Consider the following 27,559-nt stretch of genomic DNA (forward strand, 5'->3'; position numbering starts at 1 on the left):
TCTAGGTTACTTATGTTACTCCTACCCAAGTCTCCCTAGTCGCTAACTGTAAATGATTTAGAACTGGCATGCACTGCACATTATTCTTCACATTGCAAAATGACATATGCATGCATCAGAAACTTCTGTTCAAACAAACCTCACCTGCCGTTCGGGTCAGCGATTTTAAAAAGGTGGCAACACTAGCACAGAATTTTTTATTACTTATTCTGTGACGAATCTGAATTTTAGTCTTTTAAATTGAGATACCTAAATAAGGGGACGGCGAAATTTTCCTTTGCCCCGGGCGGCTGACACCCACGCTACACCACTGACATGACCCAAAATTTGTTTGTAATTATTCCACAACCCAAATGTTATTATCATATTCATAATATCAAATTTTTAAAAAACCTGGTAAACTGGAGTCAGTGTATATTATGTAATAAAATAAAATTAAGAATCACTTTTATTTTTCAACTAGATTAGCATTTCTCAAACTTTTTGATCACATGACCCAGTGACGTGGCATAGCGTAGTGGGGCAGCAGGGGCAGCTTGCCTTGGGTGGCACTTTTTAGGGGGCGGCAAAATTTCACAATAAGTAATAATAATATCTTGTAAAAATTTGAACCACTTTATTTCCTATTTTCGCCGCACCTACGATTCAGACCGATTGACATGAGCACGGAATAGTGTTACCATCTGGACAGTCCGGGTGGACTATTAATTTCACCTGGGGATTTTGTGCGCAACCTGTCGACCTTTCTTTCTTTCTTTCTTTTTTTTTTTCCTTGTACGATTCATTTGTATTCATATACAACTCCAATAACCAATAGAGCTAAGTCATCTAGGTTACTTATGTTACTCCTACCCAAGTCTCCCTAGTCGCTAACTGTAAATGATTTAGAACTGGCATGCACTGCACATTATTCTTCACATTGCAAAATGACATATGCATGCATCAGAAACTTCTGTTCAAACAAACCTCACCTGCCGTTCGGGTCAGCGATTTTAAAAAGGTGGCAACACTAGCACAGAATTTTTTATTACTTATTCTGTGACGAATCTGAATTTTAGTCTTTTAAATTGAGATACCTAAATAAGGGGACGGCGAAATTTTCCTTTGCCCCGGGCGGCTGACACCCACGCTACACCACTGACATGACCCAAAATTTGTTTGTAATTATTCCACAACCCAAATGTTATTATCATATTCATAATATCAAATTTTTAAAAAACCTGGTAAACTGGAGTCAGTGTATATTATGTAATAAAATAAAATTATGCATTATTGATAAAAACTTCAACATTGGGTACATTTCTGTTAAGAGCAGTTTAGGCCAATTTTGATTTGTAACAAATAACTTACTTCAATTTCAGTTTTCACTATTGAAATTTAACTATTAACAAATGCAAGACTGACAATTGTAAATAAAACAGTGTGGAGAGCACGTGGATGGACAACACAAAGAAAGTGGTCTACAACAAAAGTTTTATTGTTGTTCGTGCAAGTATACAATATTCTCAGTGATCCCAACTCCGATACATACAACTCGCGTAACATATAATTATATCGGAAAGAGAGTGCAACAGTACTTCGCGACAATTTAAAACTGTACTTAACCTATCTTAACCTAATCTATATACTAAATGAGACAGTAGAATGAAGGGAAAATATTAATATTAAGAATAAGAGAAATAAGGGAAGATTGCTGGTGGGGGTACCCGTGTCTATTCTTTTTCTTCAGAGTCCACTCACATCGATGAAAATGAACTACCGTGATCTTCCTTCCTTCCCGTGATGTCTCGCTCTCGTTGTCCTCGAATCGCTCCCTTCTCCTTCGTTACGGCGACCAGGATCTCCTCGCACTGTCCGTCCTCTCCCAACGCTAGCTCCAAAGTCCCCCCTCACCCTTTCTCTCCTTGCCTCAGGGCCTACTTCCACACCCTTGTTTTTCTTTGTAGTTCTCGGAAATGTTTTACCACCAGCAGGGAAACAGGACCGTTAGAAAGTTCGAGAAAGTGTTAGACAAAAGATCGAGGAAACTTAATCATAGGCTTAATACAAAATACAAATAAAAAAAAATAAAAAAAAACAACTGGTGTATCACCACAACAGATTGTTTCAAAATTATTCAGGAGTCTATTTTACTTTTAAAAATATTACACATTTTCTTTATAAACTTAATGAATCCTTTTTTAAAATGTACTTTTCAGATTATAATAAGATTTAGACAATCTCATTTGTCTAAAGAAAGAAAGAAAAAAAACAAAAAAAAGAAAATTATTTAAAAATTATTTATTGATCCACTTCTGCCAAAATTCATCCTTTATTAATTTTTTATAATTTATTGTTATGTATGACAATAAATCTAAAAGTTTGAATAAACAAGAAAATATTTTAAATCCATTGCAACTTAAATGGCTTTATGACTATGACCTTATATAAATGTGACCAGTCCTGACTTGGGCACTGCGACAGCTATGTTGCAATGCCCAAGTCAGGACTGACACCACCTGTGCCTTTAGGTGCACAGTAACCTTTTCTTATAATTATAATTGCACAAGCAGTCATGAGAGAATGAATGGGCTTGGGATGGAGGAGGGAGGTAGGAGACAGCACACTGGAAAGAATGCATTCCACTACACATTTAATCATAATACAACAAATATTTATTTTTCAAGTGGCTAAAAAATTATAAGGAAAAACTAGAAATAGAGGGACACCTAAACAAGAGACTGTTTACAACTGCATACGTAAGTTGATAAATATCAGAATTTGTGATATTCAGTTGGATATGACAAAGGGAAGGCTTGGGTATGATGAATCCTGAGTAGTCTGTAATAGTTAGTTCAGAGTGGCCAAGGTCTGATAAAAATGGCAGAAAATCAAGAAGATTGGCAGTGGAGCATGGTGTCTCGAGATGAGTAAACACTTCAAAATGGGCAGGCAAATTCTCTCTTGACCTTCCTTACCTTCTATTTTTATTTAGGTTTATTCCCCCTGCTATTCTGATGACCATATTTGGTAAGGTCATGCAGAGAACGGGTGGTTAGTCTAACACCTGATTTTTTGTGACAATTCCTTTGATGAGTAGTTTTTATCGAAATGTATCACCCATAAAGGAAGTGTTATCAATGGGAAAATCTTGCAAATTTCCTCTGTTGAATTTATTAATTTGGGCTTAAATATAATTTTCTTTTTCCTTGAACAAAAATTAAATAATTAGGATCATTGAAATTACAAAAATATTGGCCTGGGTTTTCACATAAAATATCTATTTTGATGTTATTCAAAATAGAAAAGAGAAATCAATTTCATATACACATATTCTATAATCTTAATTTTATTACTAAATGACAATAATAATTACGAGGAAAAAAGTTAAAAAAATTTTTAGTACTTAGAGATGCATCTATTGTTCTTAGTTTTTAGAGAATATTTCAGTAATACAAGTATTACAAGTATTTCTGTGGAAGTTAGTAACATTTTGTGACCCATCACTGACTGGATCACAAAATGTTACTAACCCATCACCCAATAATTGGTCACAACCCAGAGTTTCAGAAATGCTGAACTAGATTATTTTAATATGAATTATTGCTGTATAACTTACAAATCAATAAAGAATAATCAATCATACAACTATATCTTATTAGTTTTATTTGTTTAAAAGAAATAATAATTATCTATTTTTGCAATAAATGTTTGCATATTTTTAAAATAAACAGGATATTTTATTTATCATTTTTTATTCTGTCAAATATAATATGACCTTTATAAAAAATCTTATTTAATATGTATGTATGCTTTTTTTTTATAATATTTCAAAACTTAAAATTATCATTTAACTTTTCATGAGCAATCTAGTTCTACACTATGATTATAAAAATAAATATAACAACAATGAAGAATAATTTTTATTTTATAATAAATTAAAAAAGTTTTTTACCAGGCATGAAAAAAGGAGTGGCAGATGTATTACTTGGTGGCAAGTATCCATAAACAGGAATAGCAAAGTTAGCCAGTGATGGTGGATATACTGAAGATGATGTTGAACTGTTAACAGTTGTCGAGTGAGAGGTTGGTGGTTGAGCAACAATTGGATATCCAGGAAAAGAAAATGGAGATGCAAGATTGAATGAAACAGGCAATGATGCATCCGTTTGTGTTGGAACAGTAACAGTGCTAACCATTTGACCTCTATTAGTTTTACTGTGCTTGTGAACTCCTGTTGTGTGTTCACAGGACTGTGGAGATCCACTACGTTTCAAACGATGGTTTTCTTTACGTGTCAGTCCTCCTGAAGATGAAGACAGTATGCTTTTTCTTTGCTTTAAATGTTTGTGAGTCATCCTATTATGTTGTGATAACACTTGTTCTGTGAGTGTTTGACAAGGAGGATAATTATCATAACTGCCTCTACTGCTACTTCCACTGCTGCTGTCCATTGGCTGCATTCTTTCAACTGTTTGCAATGATCCATTTCCAGAATCTGCAGTTGTTACAGAAGACATTTTCCATTTGGATGAACCACAGCTAGATGCTTGAATCCTACAGTCATATCTTCCTGATGATTTAGTGCAATGAATAAAATGTTTATCCTTTTCATCTTTTAATGAAATAAAAGAAAATAAATAAATTTCAATTAATATTTCTATTTATTATCTAAATAAGTTTTCTTTTACTTTAGTACAATGGCCTCTCATTATATCTTGCCTTGTTATATTGTGGATTTGGATATATCACACTTTTTTTATCCCCAAATTTTAAAAGCACTTAAGTCAATAAATTTTAAAATATCAATTGCCATTTAATTTCTTTTTGCAACAAAATATGATAATTTATTCCTACCATTTTCCTTGAAACTGCCACTGCAGGTGAAACAATAAATTTGTCAAGATCTAAATAAGCAAAACAGGTGGACAGATCAATTATCATTTATGTTTCCTTTTAATATCAAAAGTTGTTTATTTATTGGTTTTAAGTACTGTCTCCTCATTTAAAAGTTTCTGTAAATTTGAAATTTACGACTATGTGAATTGAAGGTATTGCGTCAATTCACATGAAGGTGTGACATTTTGAATTCACCAGGTAATGTGTAAGGAAAAGATTTCTTTATTTCTGAACAGAAAGTTCTATAAGTTTTATACAGTAGTAACTTTATTTTGCTTTTTAGAGAATATTTACTCTGTAAATTTATAAGTTTTCATGTTCTAGTATATGTTCAATGTTTATTTTTTAAATTTTCAATTACTGTATTTCTAATTTTTATTGAAAAATATAAATTGCAGTCGACCCCCCTATAACACTGTTGATTATTTTGTTTTATATGAATTCCATGTTGTACAAGTCACTTAGATTTTACAAATACATGTAACAGGCTGTGAACGGCTCACGTATTTGTAAAATCTAAGTGACTAGTACAACATGGAATTCATATAAAACAGAATAATCAACAGTGTTATAGGGGGTCGACTGTATACAAATTTTTAATAAGCAAATTATTATGGAATATAGTACTGTATAATAAAATCGCAACTGATATTTTGTTTTTACATTCACAGTGTTTGTCTTTAAATGTCATTGTTAAAGAAACAATAATGCTAAATAGGCATTCATGGTATCGAGATGTATCTAAACATCAATTAATATGATATAACCATGAATAAAATTCAGTATTGCAAAACTAAGGTTATTTTATATCAGAAACAACTTGCTGATGAAAGAATACAGGATAGAGTTTCCATAGCATGAATAATCTATTTAGTATAAGCCCAGAATTTTTATTACTTGGTTATATTGTGCTGCCAGATATATCACACTTTTTCTTTGTCTCCCAACAAGCTCAATATAACAAGGGGCTACTGTATTTATAAACTTAAAATACTTATATTGATTTTTGGATGATTTTATCCTTTTTAATACTAACTGTTCTTAATTATTGATACAACATCTTAACACATTTCTAGGTTTTGATTTCAAGGCATTAATAATACACAATTTATACACCATTTAAACAGTATTTGTTTCTAAATGTGATTCCTCAATTCAAAACGACTTCCAACAACTTAACACTTGTACAGAAAGGTTTTCGTGGATTATTATTACTCAACAAAGTGTTATGTTCTTAACTACTCCACAAACGCTTTCAACCTCCACCGAGGTCTGCCTCGTTGAACATAACACTTGTACAGAAAGGTCTTCGTGGATTATGATTCCTCAATTATTCTAACAACTAATATTAATATAATTTTTTTCTTATTTTAGTAGCATCTACAGGGAGAGTATGCTTTATCAAGTTGTTGATTAATAGTTTAAAAATGTTGAAACTCACAAACCCATTAGATTTGTGGTACAGTCCAAGTCATGCACTGTATCATCTTTCAGAGTGATTAAAAAGTGTGTGTAAACAAATCAGAAGCATAGAAAAGTGTATACAGCTGGTACAATATAAACATCAATGTCTGCAATGTTCAAATCACATATCACTTACTGAATTTTGTGAAAGTACCAAAATGTCTGGTAAAATGGCATTTTTGGCAAAGATGAAGATTCCCACAGATGTAGATAGTTCTGATAGGTGCAGATTAATAAACTTCTACTATATACAGGGTTCCTATTCAAATTTTTGTTTTTATTTCCATGACTTTTCCTGACCAACTTACAGAATACTACATTGACAAATTAAAACAGCACTAGACTTCCTATGCACATATTTTCTGCTTTTCCGATGTTTTAATTAGTTATTTTTTCTAATTAACAGTTATATATTTTTTATAACTGCCAAATTATTAAAATCAAAAATAAAATGTTTTATTAAAATTCTGTTATTAATCCACAATCATAAATCTACATGTCTTTGAAAAAAAGGAAAAAAAAAGCAATTATTTTTTATTATTCATTAACAAATTCTATATAATCCATGTACAAAAGTATATACAGTGGTGCCTCGTATAACGTACACCTCGAATAACGGACGCTGCGAATAACGGACTTTCTGTTTGACCGTTATGTGACTCGAGCAACGGACTTGCTGCGAACAACGGACTTTCCGTTCAGCAGTTACGTGAGACGAACAATGGACTTTCTTCGAACAAGTGTGAATGATGTTTCCACTCTTTTGCTGTTGCCAATGACAATCTGCTATTTTTAGAATATATTAGTATTATTAGAATGTATTATTAGTATATCTGAAGTAGAAATGTAATGTAATATATGTTGATGATTTAAATAAACATTAAATGTAATGTAATACAGTATATGTTGACGATTCAAATAAACGAAATGTAATTGTGTAAATGCCAAGGTGGCGGGACGAAAAGAGGTTGTAAAAAACAAACGGAGCGAGAGTAGCTCGTAGAAGTGTTTAGTGATCTTAATTAATAAAGAATTATTCGTATCATATAATCTGGCAAGTTAAGTCATTTATAATGCATCATGGCTTCTAAAAAAAAAAAAAAGAAAGGTGATTTCAATTGAAACAAAGCAAGAAATCATCAGGAGTGAAAGTTGACAAAAACTTTCTTGTCGAATGGGGAGAGGTTCAGGAGTTTACCAACACTCATTATCCAAACAGAGCTGAGGCCAACAGGATCAATGATCTCTACGATGACACCTTTGTCCGTCATTTCCGACAGGTGTTAAAGAAGAAAGAGAAACAGACCACCTTGGTCATGTTTTTCAAGAAGCCAGCGGGCAAAAAACAAAGGATGGAACAAGAGAAGTTGACCCTGCAAGTTCCGGTAGCCTCTCCTGAATCTGACTCCGATTAAAAAACAATAAAAAAAGACCCGCTGCAATGTGTAAAAAGTCTGTATCTGTATGAATGTGTAAAGAAAGTGTTCTTCCACCTCCTCCTCACAACATCTGACTACCCGGCATAATTGGTGTCCGCTCCATTTTCATTTTTTATGGTACAGTACGGTTATTTTATGCTGCAGAACGAATTATATGTTTTAACATGTATTTCTATGGGAAAATGCATTTCGTATAACAGACGTTTCACTTAACGGACGTGCACCTGGAACAGATTAAGTACGTTGTACGAGGCACCACTGTATTCATTAGATTTCTCTCTTAATAAATTTCCTGGCCTTTATAAAATATTAATAAACTGAAAAAAATCAGAAATTGTTTTGTTATGCAACCAAAATATTATTAAAATGAAAAATGATAAATAATACCATTTAAATTATTTATCATTTTGTGTACTTTGTAAATTTTTGCAAAAATTTTGTGTAAGCTTGGGAGAAATTTTGGGTCCTGAATATATTCTGCACTCCTTTTCATAAGTTGTATTGAACCACATTGCTTCTTGCTGCCTGCAGACGGCTATACTTAGTCAAGCATATTGTCAGCAAAAAATCAACAAGACAGCTAAGGAAGCAAATTTCCTGACTTTTTGACAATTTTTAACAAATTCCCAAATTTAACATTTCAATAAATAGCTACATTTTTGTGTTATGAATTTGCATAATATAAGTCAAATATCTTTCTTGGATATCTTGTATTAGTATTATAATAGATAGATATGTCACTGTCAATTAATGACTTTAGTAATTAGAAAAATTTTAAAATAATGTAGTTAAATTTAACAAAGCCTAAAAATGCAACACTGGAATGGAATATGAATTGCAACTCTGTTTAACATGCTTACACATTACATACGTGTACTATATTATCAGTTCAAGTTCTTCATTATATGCATTAATTTTAGATGGTTCACAACAATTATTTGTTGACATATCAACCATAACTTCTTTCCTGTCTACTCACAATGTGATGTACTTCTCTCTATATATAAATCACCAATCTTACGTTGTTGAATATTTTTAACTTATAAACTAATAATACACTAATTTAATTTTGAAAAAAATGCTAATTAGGAAATTTGGAACGGAATTCACCAGTTATTTTTCCATTTTCTTCATCAGTAATCATATTAGGTGTCTGCCGCTCTTCACATTTACCACCACCAGAACCATCAGATGAATATGTTTTAGGATGACTTGCAAAAAATCTAAAATTTTAAGTTTTATATTAATGATGCATTATTTTTAAAAATTCTTAATAATAGTAATTAGAAAATAAAACTGTATGCTTAAGTCATTTGTAACAAATAAATTTAAACAGTTAAAGAAATGCAGTTTAAAAACCAAACTCAGATGAAGTTACTGAAAAGAATTCAATATCTTTTATTGAAGATCCTAGATATTCTTTCTTGTTTGATGTCTGTGGAGATGGTAGAAGAAACTGAAGGAGCATCTTTCATTTCTGTTTTCAGAGTCTTGTTTTGTGGTTTCTCTTTAATTATTATTATACCATGGGGAATTATGAGGAAGAGGAATGCTAATGGGAGTGATAGATATCCCATTACTCTTATTAGCCTACATTTTTCTGAAAGTAAGATATCTGTGACTGCAATTGTGTGGTGTGATTGTTGAATTAAATTTTAATAACAAATATAATCACAAATGCCTGTATAATTATTAGATGAGAATAATGCAATATCGACAATACAAGCATAATTCAAAAATTTCATAAAAATACTTTTGCAAAGCCAAACAACTACTGGATTACATTGGGCTAATTTTCAGTGATTATATTGGGCTACTTTTCTGCAGGACTCAAACTCGCAACTCCTGCTTACCTTGTGAATGTGTTGCCAGTTACACTACCTGAGCCTCCAGTCTAATCTCCTCTTCCAGAGATATTTAAATATGATATAACCATCCTTGGTTACTTACAGTGCCATGCTTAATTAACTGAAATGGCACCTAATCCTCTCTCTAGTGACAAATTGTTATATATGTAAACATCCAGGGGATAACCCACACCGAATTACCCCTTGACCTAGTTAGGCAACTCCGCACCTCTGACCTTCGTTGTGTTCCTTTGTCTTCGGTCAGTCGTGCGTTAGCTGTAGTGACACTTAGATCTGGAGGCACAAAGTTACATTTGTATTATCACAAATTTATGTTTCATTATAATAAAGTTAATTATATATGTTAACAAGAGTCATTTATTTTACAGACATAACAATTAGCAATGAGGATAAAAAGGATATAAAAATAAGTGAACTTATGGAATTAATTTCAACTCTAAATGTGTTCATTAAGAAACTATATAGTCAGTCGATGGAGATGAAACCAAAACTATCAGTTCAACGAGTTCTCCAAATGCAAGCCTTAACCTTCGAAACTTACGATGAAACATCCAAGACCTTTGAAAACTATTCCCAATGACTGGATAACTTTTTCAAAATCAAAGGACTAACTGGAACAGATGCCATTACTGAAGAAGCTAAAGTAATGATATTAATCAATTGTCTTGGACTGAAGCATTATCAGCTACTGATCAACCTAGGGCATCAGAAATACCCTCTAGGTGAACCTTTGCTGAATTAATGAAGTTACTACAAAATCATCTAACCAAACAGCATAAATTTTTCTCCATAGTGCAATATAATGGTGAGTCCATTTATGTGACTTTGTTAAAACAACTCTCAAAAAGTGCAAATTTCAAGTTTAGTTGTAACGATGTGGACTGTATAAAATCTGTCATAAGATCTGATGTTAAGAGTACAATTGATACATGGTTTACGAGATTCCGACATCCGTGAGAAAATTCTACAACAAACTGATCCAACCTTCCAACAATAATTTTTGATTAGCTTTCAAATGTTTATCAGTTTTCACCCTTCTCTGCAACACTAAAGACCATCCAGATATGTGCTTCCAACCTAGTATATATATTATTCCCATTTCAGATACCAACTGCAACTTAGAATACATGGTGCTACAGGGTGACCTTTAAACATCCATCTCAAAGAACATTGAACTTCCATTTTGAAAAGGCTGACCAACATTGCATTAGCCTCTGACCCCAGCACAGATGTACATTTTGGCTGTGCCCACCTCCTACATAGCATCACCCACAAAGAACGACTTAGATATTTAGAACAATTAGAGATTTACAAAGCCGTGAAAAAAAATGCCATTATAAACTTTTGAGATGCAGATTCCTTCCCCTTGTGTGGAAGTTGTTCTATGATCTTTAATCTTACAACCCTTTCCCCCTCTCTCTTTCTTACAACACCCCTCTTAACAAGTGGACAGCAATCCCCTTGTTTTAACAGTTATGAAGGTCAGTTAGTTTAAAAATGCCCATCCCATGCAACACAGTAAAAAACATTTGCTTTCTTATAATTTCATTCTTGGAATTGGTTTCCTTTGCCTTGTTTATTCATATGTGAGTATTCATGCATGATAAAATTTTTATGTGGCTATCTTTTTGACTTTGGAACATCAATATGAGAATTTAGCATCAGAATGGTGATATTCTGTAACAACCTTTTATTTTTAGTAACACTTCTGATTTAAGAGATCCCTAGAAAGATACGCAGTAAAATAGCTCTGTTAACAAATGATCCAAATTGAAAAGTCTTTCAAGGAAATTTGAGTATTTACAGTTTAGTATCTATGTACAACGTATTTATTACAATGCTTATGACATTTAAAAGAAAAGCTGTCTGAAATGCATTTTCATGCTACAAATAAATATAAAAATAGAATAAATTTCCATTAAGTTTCCTTTATACATACAATATATCTATTTTTCATAAATATTATATATATATTATATATATATATAAATATTATATATATGTAAAATTAACAAATACTTTGCATATCTCACCTTTCTATGTTTTCCTTAAAGCGCATCTCTTGAAATGATGGTGGTGTTTCACTTAATGGATCAGAATCATTAAATTCTTGATGAGGTGATATTTCTCCCATTAATACAGATCCTTGATCCTAATTTATATTTTAAATTCCAATAAGAAAATCATTTTATTCTTTAATGCAGATACTCTCTTATTTATGACTGATACATAAATATCTGGACAATAATCATCTCTAAATCATATTTTCTTTTTTTGAGTAATGAATAATGAGTAATGATATATGAATATCAATTTTTATGTATGAGTAGTATAGTGTGAATTACAATTTAGAATTTAAATGCAATGAGTAATTAATAATAAATACAGGATTGTCTAATATAAGAAAACAAACAAGACATTCTTTTTGACTCCTTGTCTTAAGATAGAATAATAAAAACTAAACTTCTCATTTAAAGAAGTTGTATCATATGCTCTTTAAGTAAGAAGTTTTCAAAGATATTAATACAATGCAATTTCTAACTTGTAACTGTTCAACATATAACTATATATTTGAAATAGAATCTTGTCACAAATGGGGAGCATCTTTAAGCATTAAATATCAAGAAAAGTTTTTATAATTAATAAACTTGAAGCAAATAAAATACTTACAGAACAACTACATCCTTCATTTCCAGCTTGATCATCTTCTGTTAAAGATTATGTCATCAATGTTAATTATTTACAATTAAAACTGTATTGTATGAAATTTTGTGAATACTATCATTTAAAGTTTTTAAATGATAATCAAACAAATCAAATAACATAAGATTTTACATTCAATAAATTTATTATGAAATTAGATACATACTTTCTTCATTTCTTTCCTTTTTCACATCATTAATTAAGCAATTAATATCAGAAGATAGCTCTCTCTTCCACTTATCATTACGATGTTTTGATAGACATGTTTTGATCGGCTGAAAAATATTTAAATTTATTCTCTATATTATTATGTATTTGTATTATTATGTATGCAAAAGTTTATCTCACTCGAAATGAGATTATTGATAAATTCATACATAGATTATTAGATATAATTGTTGATTGCTAATAGAAATTTGAATTCTAAAAAATATTTAGAGAAATGGTAAAGATTGCTGTTGAATGTCTACGAGTGCATTTGTGTGCAGAAAGTCAATAGATGTAACAAATGAGTAACAAGATTCAAAACAAATTAGAGAAGGAACAATAACTGTTCAAGAGAAAAAGATTACTGGAAAACATTTCAATGGTTGAAAACAGAAGATATTTTTCTGTTTTCAACCATTCACAGGGAGAGTCCTATAATTGACAAAAACAAGGTTCAAGGTACAGGCCTCAAAGTCAAAGAGAGTGATATATTTTTCATTAAATAGGTGTGAGGTTGTGTAGTTTCTCAACAAGGCATAACAGTTCAATGATGCTGTACCCATAGGATGGTAGATGTTGTGAGAGATATTTGTGAAGAATTCTCTCAATAAGAATTGAGGAAGAGCAGCCATTGCTTACTTTATTAATGCTTCCAATCTCAGTTGTCATTGGAGAATTTTTTCAAAAGTGAAAATAAAAACAAATCTTCATTCATCAATAGTCCAAGAAAGACTAATTGGATCATTATTAATTTCAATTGAACATGAAATAGCAAAAGTATAGATATAAAAGATATTGTTACTGAATTTGCTAAAAAGAAAGCTCAGAAAGTTACAATTTAAATAAGAAAAGTTTGTTTCAGTTTGTTTATTGTTTCCTTGTGATTTAATTTGTGTATATATTATTTTTGAATTTTATAAGTAAAAAATATTAGGTTATTTTTATTTTGTTTCTCTATGGGGTACCAAGATTGAAATCTGTTTAGAGTATCCATAAACTCTTGAGCCAGCCCTGAATACATTCATTATTTTATATAAAAATATTGCTTTAGTAATGATAATGATAATAATATATTGCACTTAAAATACAATTAATTGATATGCTATACAATAGGGGGCAAATAGCAATGATATCATTTCATAAATGCAGTATATTGAAAGTCAGTTTTATGCCTTTCAGTGTACTTACAATTTCAGTTTATGGAATCTCATCATACACTTGATTTGAATTACTGAAATATATAAATTTTACGTGTTTCTGGTTGAGTATGTGTACTTTGGCTTATGGTAGAGCCTCAAACTATATGGATCCTCAAACTATTGAGATGCTGTACATACAAAAAATTAATATAAAATGGTTAAAAAGTGTTAATATGAAAAAAGTCAGTTTCTGATATATATTCATTAGACTTTTGCTTTACAACTGTTCACATTACAATCTTCTTATTTTAAAACTGGTATAAATTATCTATTATAAGTATACAAAATGTCATAATTTTTTGTTAACGTTAAACTTATGGGGAATTTGATGTCTTGCTTAATAATTCTCCAGCTAGAAACTAATTAAAATACAAAAGCAGAGATCTACTGTATTAATTATTTTAAAAGTTTAAATAATTATTTCTATTTCATCCTATTAAATTAAAAGTATATTTTACCTGTGATAAAATACTTTTAATTTCTTCTTGAATTCTCTCACTTTCTTTCAGTATTTCTTCAGCAATAGTAATTTCTTTGCTGCTCTGTTTGAAAACATCAATATTTTCTGGACCTCTGCAATGAAAGATTTTGAATATATGAATACTTCTCAAATTCTTAATTGCTGCTATTATATTTGGAAATAAATAAAGTCATTCATGTAAGCCAATAAGTGTTTTTTTTAATTAATGTACTAAAAGATTTATTAAAGAAATAAGATATGCAGTAACATATGGAAAGTACAATCTGTTTCTTAATTTAATTAAGTCATTCATTCACTTTCATAACTACTTAAAAGGGATTTTTATTTGATGAATAAACCAAAATATTATGTCCTTCAAATCCAAAGCTCACCCAAGTTCAAGAATTTCTCAGAAGATAATTAATTCTCAGATATTTTATTTAAATGCATTTTGGATTGGAATTCTTGCCAATCCCTCTTCAGTAAAGATACAATCCGCAACAAAGCCTACACTGATATTTCAGACTCTTCGAAATCAATCACAGTAACCTGTTATTGTAATTGATTTTGAAGAATATTTGGAGCATATTCTTTTTCCACAAAATTCAGTTCTACAGTGTTAAAATGATTCACAACTTGCCTTTCATAATGGACACAAGCTAGTTCGGATCAGACCAAAACTTCCTCAATTTTATAAAGTTCCAAGATGAATGAAAGCAGATGCTTCTTAATTAACATACTCAATTAAGTACATATCACCACACATGTTCTAACTGAGATATAGGGTTCAGATATGTGACAACATTCATCAATGTCTGCCATATCAAAAATTTTGAAGAGATTTATTTCTACTTAGTGGTAAACTTAACTTCATTTTGACTTCTGACTGGTTACTGCAATGATAAAACTTCAGTCCTGGAACTTGTTATGGGTCAATTGGGCAGTAGATTTCATCATCCAAAATCTTACCCTTCAACCTATGTTAATAAGTTTTTGGTTGTGTGATTTTCTTGATTCAAGGAATGTTTTGAAATAGCTATTTCCTTGTGTGCAGTGATTCCTAGTTTCTTCACTTTAATATTTTACAGAGTTCTTACTGCTAAACCAAGTTTTGCAGCCTATTTCAAACAGATATTTCAGAGTTTATCTTGGAAGTTTGCTCTGCTGCCCTAGTTACTTTGGCATCTTCACAGTTATTAGTCTGCTCATTACTTACTGATATTCTGCAGTACCTCATTTTTCAAATCTATTCAATGAGCCATAAAAGTAAAAACAAGCATTACCTTATTCTTGTAAAATTTGAAGGAAATCCTCTTAGCCATATGAATAAAAATAGAAGCAAAATCTTATACTTTGAGCATGAAGAAAATTCTTTTAAATGAAGGTTTTGCTTTAGTAATAAGTATTCTGTATGAATAAAAGTAAGCATTTACTTTGAATTATAAGCATATACTTTAAAATACATGCATATAGTCAGATGTAGACTCAACTGCAAGAAATGTGGTTTGTAGTTGCTTTTATCTAGGTTTATTTTCTGTTAATGTTAACCATGTCTGAAATAGTTAATCTAAGGAAGGTTAAATGTTATAAACTTTGTTCCTCTTCACAAGTCAGTGATTTTAAGGTATTGGCCTGTATGAATAAAAACAAAGGAAATGCTAATGAGCATAAGGTAGAAGTAAAAGCAAATGCTTCGAGCAAAAGAAACAAAAGCATATTATCTAATTGGTATGAATAATGATTACCTTATACTTCTGAGCAAATGCTTTTGGTAAACAAGTAAAAGGTTCTTGATAAGTCGGAAGAATGATAGGCGATGCCCAACGGCAAAAAGAGAAAGTAAATAGCAGACAATTAAAAGACCAAGAAATAAGAAAGAGCATTGTAAACAAAATTTGAGTTTATTTTTTAAATGGGGACTGGTCTTTTGCTAACTGTATGTGTGGATATAATCTACCATAACAGAATTCTTTTCCAATTTGACGTATCTCATTACAGAATATGTCTATGAAAGAAGAGTCTATATCTGTATATTCAATCAGCTGTATGTAGCAAATTTAAAAAACTCTATGTAGCAGCATACTTACATAAATTATTTTGTAAAAACTTGTTTGAAAAAGAAGTAAGTTTTGATTTCCATAAGGTATTATTCTAAATTATTTAAATATAGTATATGTCTGTCATAAATTAATTGTTGTCTTGTTGTAAAATGTTACATAAAGAATATAATAAAACATTTATTGTATTATTTATAAATAGCTCGAATAGTTGGTGCACAATTTTTTATTAGTAACGACTGAATAATGCGGTGGTCTGCTAACTTCTTTACAAAAGTAAAAACATGTTTCAGATATTTAGCTGATCTTGGATTCCAAAAAGGTATAGAAGAACTTGGTATAGAGCAATCAACAGTGTCACAAACTGTGAGCAATGTTGTGGAGAAAATAATAGCTCAGGCTGATCATTCAATAAAATTTCCAACAACAGATCATTCTGTCATGGAAGCAAAACAGCTATGTCAAAATAAATACCACTTTCCAATTGCAATTGGTGTGATTGACTGCCCCACATAAGAATAGAAAAACCTAGATTTCATGGTGATGAGTACATTAATCAAAATGGAAAACCACATTAAACATACAAGCTACTTCTGATGCCAGATGCACATTCACTAGTGTTGATGTTAGTTGGATATCTACACTAATTAACAAAGGCCAGCATATGTATGATTAATATGAATTGAATACAGCTAATACAATAGAACATAGAAACATGATTAAAGGTGTTGTAACTTACCATCTAGAACCTTTTATTTGTTTACCAAAAGCATTTGCTTGGAAGTATATGATAATCATTATTCATACCGAACAGAGAAAATACTTTTGTTTCAACCTTTTACTCAAATCATTTGCTTTTACTTCCACCTTATGCTTATTAGCATTTCCTGCATTTTTATTCGTGTGGGCCAATATCTGGTTTGTTGTAGTTCTTCAAATATTTTCAGTTGCAAAATGATCACAGGTTGTCTTTCTATCTTTTCTTTCAATGTTTTCTTAGTAATGGCATATCATTTGAGTAAGATACTGATCACCTTTCCTCCTCACTTTTGCTTGCCTGACTGAATAATCAATATGGTACTCATTACAGGTTCTGACATATTGTGCCTTGCATGTGACCTTGTTTCAGTCTGAATTAACATAAAGAGCTGATAAAATCGATGTAATATCGATTTTATTAGCTCTTTAATAAGTGGCTCTTAAATTTCTGTACACCCATTATCGTATTGTTAATTTTATGTTATAATTATAATTCAAATTAATAGCTATAATAATTTATTATTATTATTATTATTTATTGATTACTTTAACACTCGATGCTGGCCAACTACAAATTCCAATTTGTAAGACCATGGATTAATAAAGCATGACCACTCAGTTTCAATAGTAATATAGCATCCATTAAATACACGAAAACGATATGGTTTACTTCGAAAAGAACATCCTTGCTCTTTAACAACTATTAAAAAAAATACAAAAAATTAGTAATTATAAATATTTACCAAAATATTTTATTAAATATTTATTAAATAATTCTAATATTACCTAACTCATAAATATCTTTAAGTTGTGGCATGTCATCCACATGATAGAAATCAAAGACAGAATAACCAATCATATCTTGAGGCAAATATCCCAAATAAGGCACAGCACTGTAATTAAATATATATGACTTGTTAGTTTTAAATTGTGATCATATACTTAACATCTTTTAAAATTAATTATTTTAACTAACATTTCTAAATTAGAAGATTATCATTAACATGTTTGAAAATGGTTTAAAAATTATACATTGAAATAACATTCTACACACAATGTGCCAGAGAAAGTAACAAATTCACGCTTAAATTCTGAATGGGAAAACTTGCAAACTTTTAAATGATGTTTCATTCAGACAATATGTCAAAGATGGGATAAATAGATATAAATGTAAATGATTAAGACAAATATATAAATATACAAAGATTAAATGATAAAAATAAATATTATGAGCCAAAGATCATATTTTAATGAGATGGGAATATGAAGTTGGAGAGCTTTACAGGGAGTTGTAAAATGTCTTCCACACAATAAGATAGACTCCACCTGTTTCTAGTTAATGCAATTGCTTTTATTTGCTGATTTAAAGATTTCAAGAATTTACAGGTCCTTTATATGTGCAGTGATTTGAGTGGTATGGATAGTCTTATTGCATTTGATAATTCTGTGTGTGTGTGTATTGTGGATAGAGATTGCCCCCTTGCTTTGTAAACAAAATTTAGTTAATTGCCATATCATTCCATGATGTGAGGATATATATTCACCATATACACTAGTTCTTTTTGTTTATCTAGTATACTTGTGCAATGGGAGAAAGCCCTTCTAATTAAAGTTATAAAGGCTCTAAGCTAAAAGCTTGATCATATACAAGTTATTGGAAACCACAGGGATAAAGTAGAGGTGGTATATTTGCTTAAAACATGTATTTGTGATTATCTGTCCATCTCTCAAAGTGATATTTAAATAAAGAAAATGTGTGGTGGAATCACTTTCTTGGCCTATCTTCAGGATAAAGCCAAAGCTATTGTTGCTGAACTGTCATGCTGTCTGTCTAGCTGTTAAGTAGTATTAAGATTTGCAATCATGTTCAATTTTATTAGTATTAAGTAGATATAAGTCTTCCTAATAACAGCCACTTGGCATTAACTTCCACACTTATCTATTCATGGCATAACACTCAATTATTGGTGTTCGCTACATTCAGATTTTCTTTTAGACTAAGAGTGTCCAACGCGCGGCCCAAGGCAAGTTCCAATGTGGCCCAATAAATGTGTAAACAAAAGCGACAAATTTTTAAATTAAATTTTATTTATTTATTTCAATGGCATAAACTCAAAATAAGAAGTTTCACAAAGCTGTAAACTTTTATACATATTTTATTTTTGAGTGGAAAGGAAATATTTTCAAATACTTGGAAATGTGTGAATGAGGAAGGAATACTAAATAATGCTAAAGTTGAGACTCAAAGAATTATAAATCCAAATGCATGGAAAGGAGAGAAAGGCCAAAAGGTTAAAAGTAGTGAGAAAGGTTAAATAGACTTTCTGTTATGCAAATATGGACCCTTAATTTTCCAACCTTTATCTTTTGTCCTTTCTCTTCTTTCCCCACATTTGGGTTTATAATCCTTTCAGTCCCAACTCCAGCTTTATTTAGTATTCCTTCCAGCATTGCATGATTTGGCTACTTTGCACCAAAGTTGGCTACCCTTATTTTTAGTTTGGCACATTGGCTACTTTTTGGGCTACATATTATTTATAAATATATTAGTCGAATAAAAATGCACTTTAAAATGATGTTTTGTCATTTTTTATTAATTACAGACCCAAATAAAACAAATATTTGTGTTTTTCAAATAAATTTTTGTTTGTCTCCTTTATAATAAATTAATTTATCTATTTCTAAGTAAAAATTGAAAGTGTCTNTTTTTTATTAATTACAGACCCAAATAAAACAAATATTTGTGTTTTTCAAATAAATTTTTGTTTGTCTCCTTTATAATAAATTAATTTATCTATTTCTAAGTAAAAATTGAAAGTGTCTGTAGAAGTAATTTTTTAAAATATCCTTTTTCATGATAAAGATTTAATACTTATTAGTATAATTTAGACATGTTAATCCTTAAATATACAAGTATATTTAAGGATTGGGCCACAAATATATATAATATACTTGTGGCCCAAAACTCCATGACATCTTCCAATGTGGCCCAGAGAAAGAAAAGGTTGGACACCCCTATTTTAGACCCTTCGGGGGACTCTGGCCTTGCAGCCTAAAAACTGTACGCTAACATCAAACATAGAGGGTACTGTAGTCTTATGTACGCCATTCAGAGGGATCCTACCTTTCTCTACTGTATATCTCTTCTCCCTCCTTCATCTCCCCCTTTCCCTTTCCCTTACCCTCTTTTCTGCCAGCTAAACACTTCGTGTACAGCCAATGTCTTGTATGTATGTATATTGCCAAACTTATCTAGAAATGTTTCTATGTTAGATTTGTTTCTCTATAAATAAATCAATGACATCTTGAATTTTATATTTTATCATTTTTAAGTTTACAAAGGAGACAAGGGAGTTGTTTCTTACAAAGAAGAATTTCATTAGGTAAATAAAAAATGAATAAAATGGATTTCAAATTACAATAAATTTACAATTTTTAATATACAAAATTTTGAAAATATTATATATATGAACTAAATAATTACCTGTTATCCACATGACTAAAATGACATGATACAGTGTGCCTTGTAGAAAAAGTCATAGCTGGAATCTCTCCAGGAACTATAATTTGAAAACACCAATATACTTTTTAAAACCATGCCATAAAAAATTAAGAGAGACAGACTTTTAAAAGTTGTCTTCTTACTATTAAAAAAATACTGTAACATTAAGAAGACAACAAATTACCTTTGTAAGCAGACACTACAGGAATAACTTCAGCAACAAGACATATAATAGAATTTTTTTCCATAAAAGCAAGACTATCAATATGAGCAGTAATTTGAAATGGCAGATATTGTATTTGTTGGTTACAATTATCAAATTTTTTAGTCTGATTATATCTACAAATAAAAATAAAAGAATATTGTAAAAAGCAATTTACAAATTATTAACTTTTACATAAAATTTAATTTCTACAAAAATATTTAAAATTAAAAAATAGAGTACTACTAAAGTTAAAGTTGAACTATATAATTAGGATTACCAAGATAATAGAGGCATCAATTTTTTGCTCCAGGGACTTTTGTTTTAGTCAAAACCTCAGAAATTTTCATGAGAGGTTTAAAATTGGTATGTTATGTCCTGTCTTTTATCACATGACCATCTCTACTATGGGTTTGACCAAATCCATAATGGGCATAAAAAAAGGTATTTTTAGCATCCAAGAACAGAAAGAGTTAAAAAATAAACGTTGGTGTTCTTAAACATTTCGGTTTTTGTCTCTTGTCACAAAAGCAAAAAACTTTTTAGGATGATTAAATATTCTAGTTTCAAACAATCTTAAGTAAAATGATTTTTCCCTTTTTTTTTCTGGCTACTCAGAGGCATAGCTACCATGGAGCAGTTGGAGCAAACTGTTCCAGGCGCACGAATCATGAGGGTGTCAAGTTAGAAAGGGCAAAATAAAAACTTGTAAAAACATTTGTAAAAAGTTTTTGGATTTGATAATTAATAAATTAACTATTAAATTTGAATATGTTTGACAATTATGTACACTTTTTAAGTGTTTATCACCTGCATATCTTGTTGCATCATCTGATAAAAATATTCTGGAAGGATCAAAATTGTTACAATTGGTATATCACTCTGACATTTTGCCTTGTTTTGGACCTCAACTGCTTTGATTTAAAATGTGTTTTTATGCTTAGGTAAAAGAAATTACTTCTATACATGAAGTTGCCAAACTACTTTTAATTCACATTGCAAGCCTCAAGTATCCGACATTATTGCAGAATGCCTGATTTTATTAGCTTTATGGGCAATGACAACGACAGCAGAACAAAGTTTTTCAAAACTAGAAATAATCAAAACTTATTTAAGAAGTAGCATGTCACAACAAAGTGTTAGCTTAGTCACAAACTATATCAATTAAAAAACAATAGCTTGTCAACTTGATCGGGAGAAAGTGATTGATTAATTTGCAAATGATAAAGCAAGAAAACAATTTTGAAGGTTTTTCATGCATTACTATGTATTTCTTACGAAACTAAACTTGTATACATTTTGTCAATACAGTTTATATCATATGTAGTAAATATTATTATCAATATGTACTCCGTACTTAAAGAATTACATTTTGTTTTATTATTATTTTTGTGTATTTATTATATTGAATATCTTATTGTTGAAATGCTTCAAATCTCAAATAAATTGTTATTAAGTAAGGTTTTAAATCAAAATAATTAGATATATATTTTTAAATTAAATGTTCAAAATAAATTTCGCCAGACCTCTTTCAAGGAACAAGGGGGTGCACCAATTCTACTTATTCCAGGAATATTTAGCTACGCCACTGCTAATACCTGTGTTATCTCAACATTACTATCACTTCTTATCAGTTCATATGTGCAAGATATTTTTGAATATCTTGCACATATGAACTGATAAGAATAAAAAAGCAAAAAACAATCTATTAGACGGTGTTGAGCAGAGCAGGCTAAATATTTTCAGTTATCAACATTTTCTTTATATTATTTTCTTATTATTTACTTAAAAATATATGCTAAACTAACAGAAAAAATTTAAAAAATAATCTAACCTATTGAACTCAGATTTGTCCCAATTTTTCATTTTGATTACTGCTGGAAATAAAGTGAGAAGTTTGGTGATGTTGCAAGTCAGATTTGATGCCATGAGTTGGTTACATGTTCTGCTAATTGTTGTGAGGAACACTTAAATCTTAAACAGTTATTTACTAAGAATTTGAATAAGAAAGGTAAAATAAGAATTTATTTACTTAAGAGTTTCAAATATTATTATATTTGAAACTTTTAAGTAAGTAATAAATGAAAAGTTCATAGATAAATTCTTATTTTATAAAGCTGAAATTTTATTCTTTTACAGCTATATAAACAGAAATATGACAATCTGGTTTCTTAAAATAATTAACAATTTTTTTACGAAACTTGCTTTTAAGCACAGTGTAATGAACAACAGATGTCATAATAATTTTGGTAATGTGTGTAACTTGAGACATTTCCCCTAAATAAGGAAGGATGAAAGAAATAAATAACTTATTACATAAATACTGGAATGCAAACAATTAACTCTCGTAAACCTTAAAAGTCCAGTATTGATACTTTGGTTTACTGTATTGACTAGGTTTTGACCAGGTTTACAAGAGTTAATTGGATGAAAGAAAGTCACAAAATCAGATCTGTATACATGGTGCAATAAAGATATGTTAACTAATTTAAACTTTCCTATCCGAGTAACTTATTTTATAATGAATACTACAAATAGTACTGCTATATTGCACACAAGAAGACTTTACAATCACTTTTATCACCAGTAAGGAAATTTTTTCAGATAGAAGAAAAATGAGAGTGACTGTTGGGAATAATGGAAAGATGATTTATCCTATTATTTGAATGATAATAGGATAACAAATTTAGTTCATTATCCTATGAAGAACTTCTCCAAAAATTTGACAATAAATGTGGTATAAAATTGGAATTATACATTCAAGTATCACATTTTTAGAAGTATTAAACAGAGTATTAAAATGAATGCACAAAGAATTTTGTAACTCTTCTAAAATGCCAGTTCCTACTTTGTAATTGGGAGACTAGGTAGAGACAGCTGTAATTGATCAGACTGTAGAGCATTGGGTAAATAAGAAACCTCATACAGTTTTTAAAAGAGCTGGAGTCAAAGCTAGAGTTATTCAGGTCAGTGTAAGAGTTTCTGACACCTCTAGGCAAAGAAAAATTAGGGACCCCTATTTGTTATCTGCATCTATATATATAGTTGTCTCTTACTCTTGTGTTATGCCTATATGTTTTTAGTACTTTATTGGGCAATTTGAAAAAATTGTAGAACTATAAATTCCCACTGTTATCCATCTAGCTTTCCTTAATATCAAGAATGGAATTAGATAGATGAAAGACTAGACCAAATAAGGAGGCCCCAATTAACTATATACAAACTTCTGATGCATACTGGAAGTCATGTCATTTCAATTCAAAAATTTTCCTCTGAAAAGTGTTAGATAGATGACCAGCATAACTATTGTTAAAAGGAAAAGTATGGTGTGCACAGGCAAACCATTACTAATTTGAGATGGAGAGAATATATTTTAAATTAAATAAATTAAAATTATGATTAAAAATGCAGCCCAGCATTGTAACTATGTTACAATAAATAATTGCTTGTTCTCTTTATTTTTGTGTTTGGTTATATAATATATATTGTGTGTTTTTCATTAATTTTTAACAATTTATTCCTGCAACTTTTCTTTGTCAACAGCTGTTCAGATGCTGTATTTTTTTTATCCTTTAGTTCAACATTTCCTGAAATTGTTTGCTCAGAATGGACTAAATTGCAGGCAAGACAAGGTCAAATGAAAAAGTTAGCTTACTGGTCATGTCATAAGGTGATTTATTCCTTAGTATAAAAATATGGTCAATAAATAAATCTATGGGTCATATTAAGTCCATATGCTACTTATTTCAAATAACTATTTGTAACCAACAAAGAGTTATTGTACAGTGTACTGTATTAATCTGACATCCTGCTTTTGCATTCCAGAAACCTGGTCTCTTTACAAAATGGGGTTGCTAAAAATAGGATATCTTAGTGTCCGTAAGGTGGGAAGAGTTTATAAAAATCTAGCTTACTGTCAATGGAATAGATGGAATCACTCCATTAGTCCATTAGATGATGAATGATAGGGAGTTGTATGAATTCACTTGATTCCAAGGAGAGAAAGTATGTTATGTAAGAGTTGAGATTCAAATTGCTGACCTAGATTGGTTATTATGGAGGATAGGATCTAAATCAAGCTATGTTGAAATGAATGCCCTTGTTATTGTTTCAGCCATTATGACTGAAATAGGTGTAACCTCATGCCAATAAGTGAATTGATCAACACACATAAGGAGGTATGAGAATCCTTCAGCAGGGGGAAGTGATCCCATGATGCCTATGTGCACATGATTGAATTTTGGTAAGTCAAAGTGTTGTAAAGGGCTTCATGTATGGTAGATGATTTTACTACATTGACAGATGACACAAGCTCGACACCACTGATTGACGTCTGTGTGCATGGATGGCCTTACAAAACATTCCTGCATTAACATGTGAGTTGATTGAGTGCTGGATGTGAAGATTGTGTACAGCATGAAAAACTTTCTGGAAAAAGTTGACTGGGATGTAAGGTCAGATTTTATTACTTGAAGTATCACAGATGATCTACAACTTAGAGCTGAGTGTAAGAGGTTGCAGCTATAGGGAAGATTGCTGGGTGGATGTTGTTCAAGAGAGTGTGTCAGCTACAGTGTTCTCAGATCCATGTAAGTGTCTGATATCTGTGCTGAACTGAACAATAAAGTTGGGTTGATGGAGTTGTTGGGGAGAACTGGAAGTATACTTTTCGTTGAAGGTAAAAGTCAGTGGTTGATGGTTGGTAAAGATGAAGAAGTGTCTTTCTTCCAGTTGGTGTTGAAAATGTTTGATTGATGCATATATGCTAAGAAGTTCTCTGTTGTAGATGCTGTACTTCTGTTCTGTGTCTGTCAAAATTTACGGGAGAAAAGGCAAGAGGACTTGGACCTTGGTTGGTATGACATAGGAGAACAGGTCCTATGGCAAGATCTGAAGCATCGAACATTAAGGAGAGCTTGCTGTTACTAGGCTGGAAAAGAAGTGTGGCAGCCTTTTCTAAGTCAGATTTGCATTGGTTGTAAGTAGCTATTGCTTCTATAGGAATATTGTACTTATTGTTCTTTATGATACCTTTGAAAAGATCATGTAGATGTGCTTGAATGGCTGCAGCATTTGGAAGGAAATGACAGTAAAAGTTTAACATTGCCATAAAACATAGTTCAGCAATTGTTTGTGGCTGTATGAAATTCTGAATGCTCTGCACTTTCTCGGGTAAGGGTTGAATATTGGAAGGAGTAATTAGTCATCCAAGAAAGGGGACTGAAGTCTGACCAAGGGCACATTTTGATAGGTTTAGAGTGAGTGAATTCATCTTCTTGGAGTCATGTGGGAGTCTGATGAAGGTGTTGCATGTGTTCATCTTCATTTGCAGATGCACAGATCCAACTAAGACAGACCATGTGTTCCTATGTGGTGGAAAACCTGGATTGCCTGTTTTGATTTGTCTAGTCTGGGTTAGTGTGCTTGGGAATTGTGACAGCAAATTATAATATGGTAAGATGAATTACCCGATAGAACTGTGATATTAGTAAGATCTGGCCGCTTTTTGTCATCCATCCTTTTGATCTAACTTTGGTTGTGCCATCAATCAAGCAGTTATGATTTATGTTGATGAGTAGGTTAAAAGTGCATCAAGAAATCGACACCCAGAATTGATTGGACAACATCAGCTATGATAAAGGGCCAGGAAAAACTTCAATGGAGATTTAAGTTTACTATAAAAAGCTTTGCGCAGAGGTGATATCGTTACTAATGAGGTTCTGACCGAAGTGCAATTATTGCTAGTTGAAAGTTTACTATAAACAGCCAGGTACTATATGTTGGAATTTCCATACTGTTTGCTGCATAGAGGATAAGTTTTCCTGGAGGAGTAGAGGGTGCAATGACTCTTTTTGGTATGACCAACACATCTGCCCGTGTCAACCAGAAAGAAAATTTTAGTGAAGAGTTGGCCATAAAAATTCTATAGATCTGGCATTTGCTCTCCATGACCACCAGAGCTGTCTATTTAGTTTCCTGACTGCTGGAATATGCAAGGAGAGGTATAATTTCTTACCTTTTATCCAAAGTTGGTGTGATAAAAATAGCCATCTTCTGGTATATAATTATAGCTACAACCAACAGACTGCCGAAAATCTATCGGGCTAGTTTTATGCTACTTATTAGATAAATTACGTAATCAATTTGGTACTAGAGGTAAGCGTTAGGCGCCATCTCTTATTAATATTAATAATTATAAATAATTTTAATTAATTTAAATAATTTGGAACCGCTGGGAGAAAAAATCGGCCCGGAGCGGGACTCGAACCCACAACTCCTGCTTACCGTGCAGATGCGTTGCCAGTTACGCTACCCGGACCTCCGATCCGATCTCCTCTTCCAGCGTATATAATCTAACTACTTAACCATCGACGGTTATTACAACGCCGGCTGGGGACACATTCAGTGCCCACGTCCTACTTCCCATACGGCTCTCAACCGGCCATCGCAAGCCCCGGCAAGGCGTAATATATATACAAACATCTCCAACCCGATATATAATTATAGCTACAACCAACAGACTGCCGAAAATCTATCGGGCTAGTTTTATGCTACTTATTAGATAAATTACGTAATCAATTTGGTACTAGAGGTAAGCGTTAGGCGCCATCTCTTATTAATATTAATAATTATAAATAATTTTAATTAATTTAAATAATTTGGAACCGCTGGGAGAAAAAATCGGCCCGGAGCGGGACTCGAACCCACAACTCCTGCTTACCGTGCAGATGCGTTGCCAGTTACGCTACCCGGACCTCCGATCCGATCTCCTCTTCCAGCGTATATAATCTAACTACTTAACCATCGACGGTTATTACAAC

At 31.3% G+C, this 27,559-nt stretch overlaps 1 protein-coding gene and 1 non-coding gene across 7 annotated transcripts in view; one reads left to right on the forward strand and one right to left on the reverse strand.

Annotated features, from left to right (window-relative positions):
- Window positions 1-27,559, reverse strand: part of LOC111622061 (period circadian protein-like) — a 78,336-nt gene that overhangs the window by 7,391 nt on the left and 43,386 nt on the right. For all 6 annotated transcript variants that reach the window (XM_023364378.1, XM_023364375.1, XM_023364377.1 and 3 more), the window contains 10 exons: window positions 20,721-20,875; window positions 20,519-20,594; window positions 17,821-17,927; window positions 17,581-17,734; window positions 14,217-14,331; window positions 12,519-12,627; window positions 12,320-12,357; window positions 11,683-11,801; window positions 8,892-9,004; window positions 3,935-4,594 (listed from right to left, as the gene is read on the reverse strand). In XM_023364378.1, the coding sequence (XP_023220146.1) occupies window positions 3,935-4,594; window positions 8,892-9,004; window positions 11,683-11,801; window positions 12,320-12,357; window positions 12,519-12,627; window positions 14,217-14,331; window positions 17,581-17,734; window positions 17,821-17,927; window positions 20,519-20,594; window positions 20,721-20,875 (1,646 nt within the window). The remainder of the gene's footprint in view (window positions 1-3,934; window positions 4,595-8,891; window positions 9,005-11,682; window positions 11,802-12,319; window positions 12,358-12,518; window positions 12,628-14,216; window positions 14,332-17,580; window positions 17,735-17,820; window positions 17,928-20,518; window positions 20,595-20,720; window positions 20,876-27,559) is intronic.
- On the forward strand, window positions 26,422-26,566 carry LOC111622107. The gene has a single exon (XR_002756196.1). It is a non-coding gene; the product is annotated as a U4 spliceosomal RNA (small nuclear RNA).

This window comes from Centruroides sculpturatus, unplaced genomic scaffold (genome assembly GCF_000671375.1).
Source record: "Centruroides sculpturatus isolate CEXI.00-Female unplaced genomic scaffold, Cexi_2.0 scaffold11, whole genome shotgun sequence".
NCBI classification, from domain to species: Eukaryota; Metazoa; Arthropoda; class Arachnida; order Scorpiones; family Buthidae; genus Centruroides; species Centruroides sculpturatus.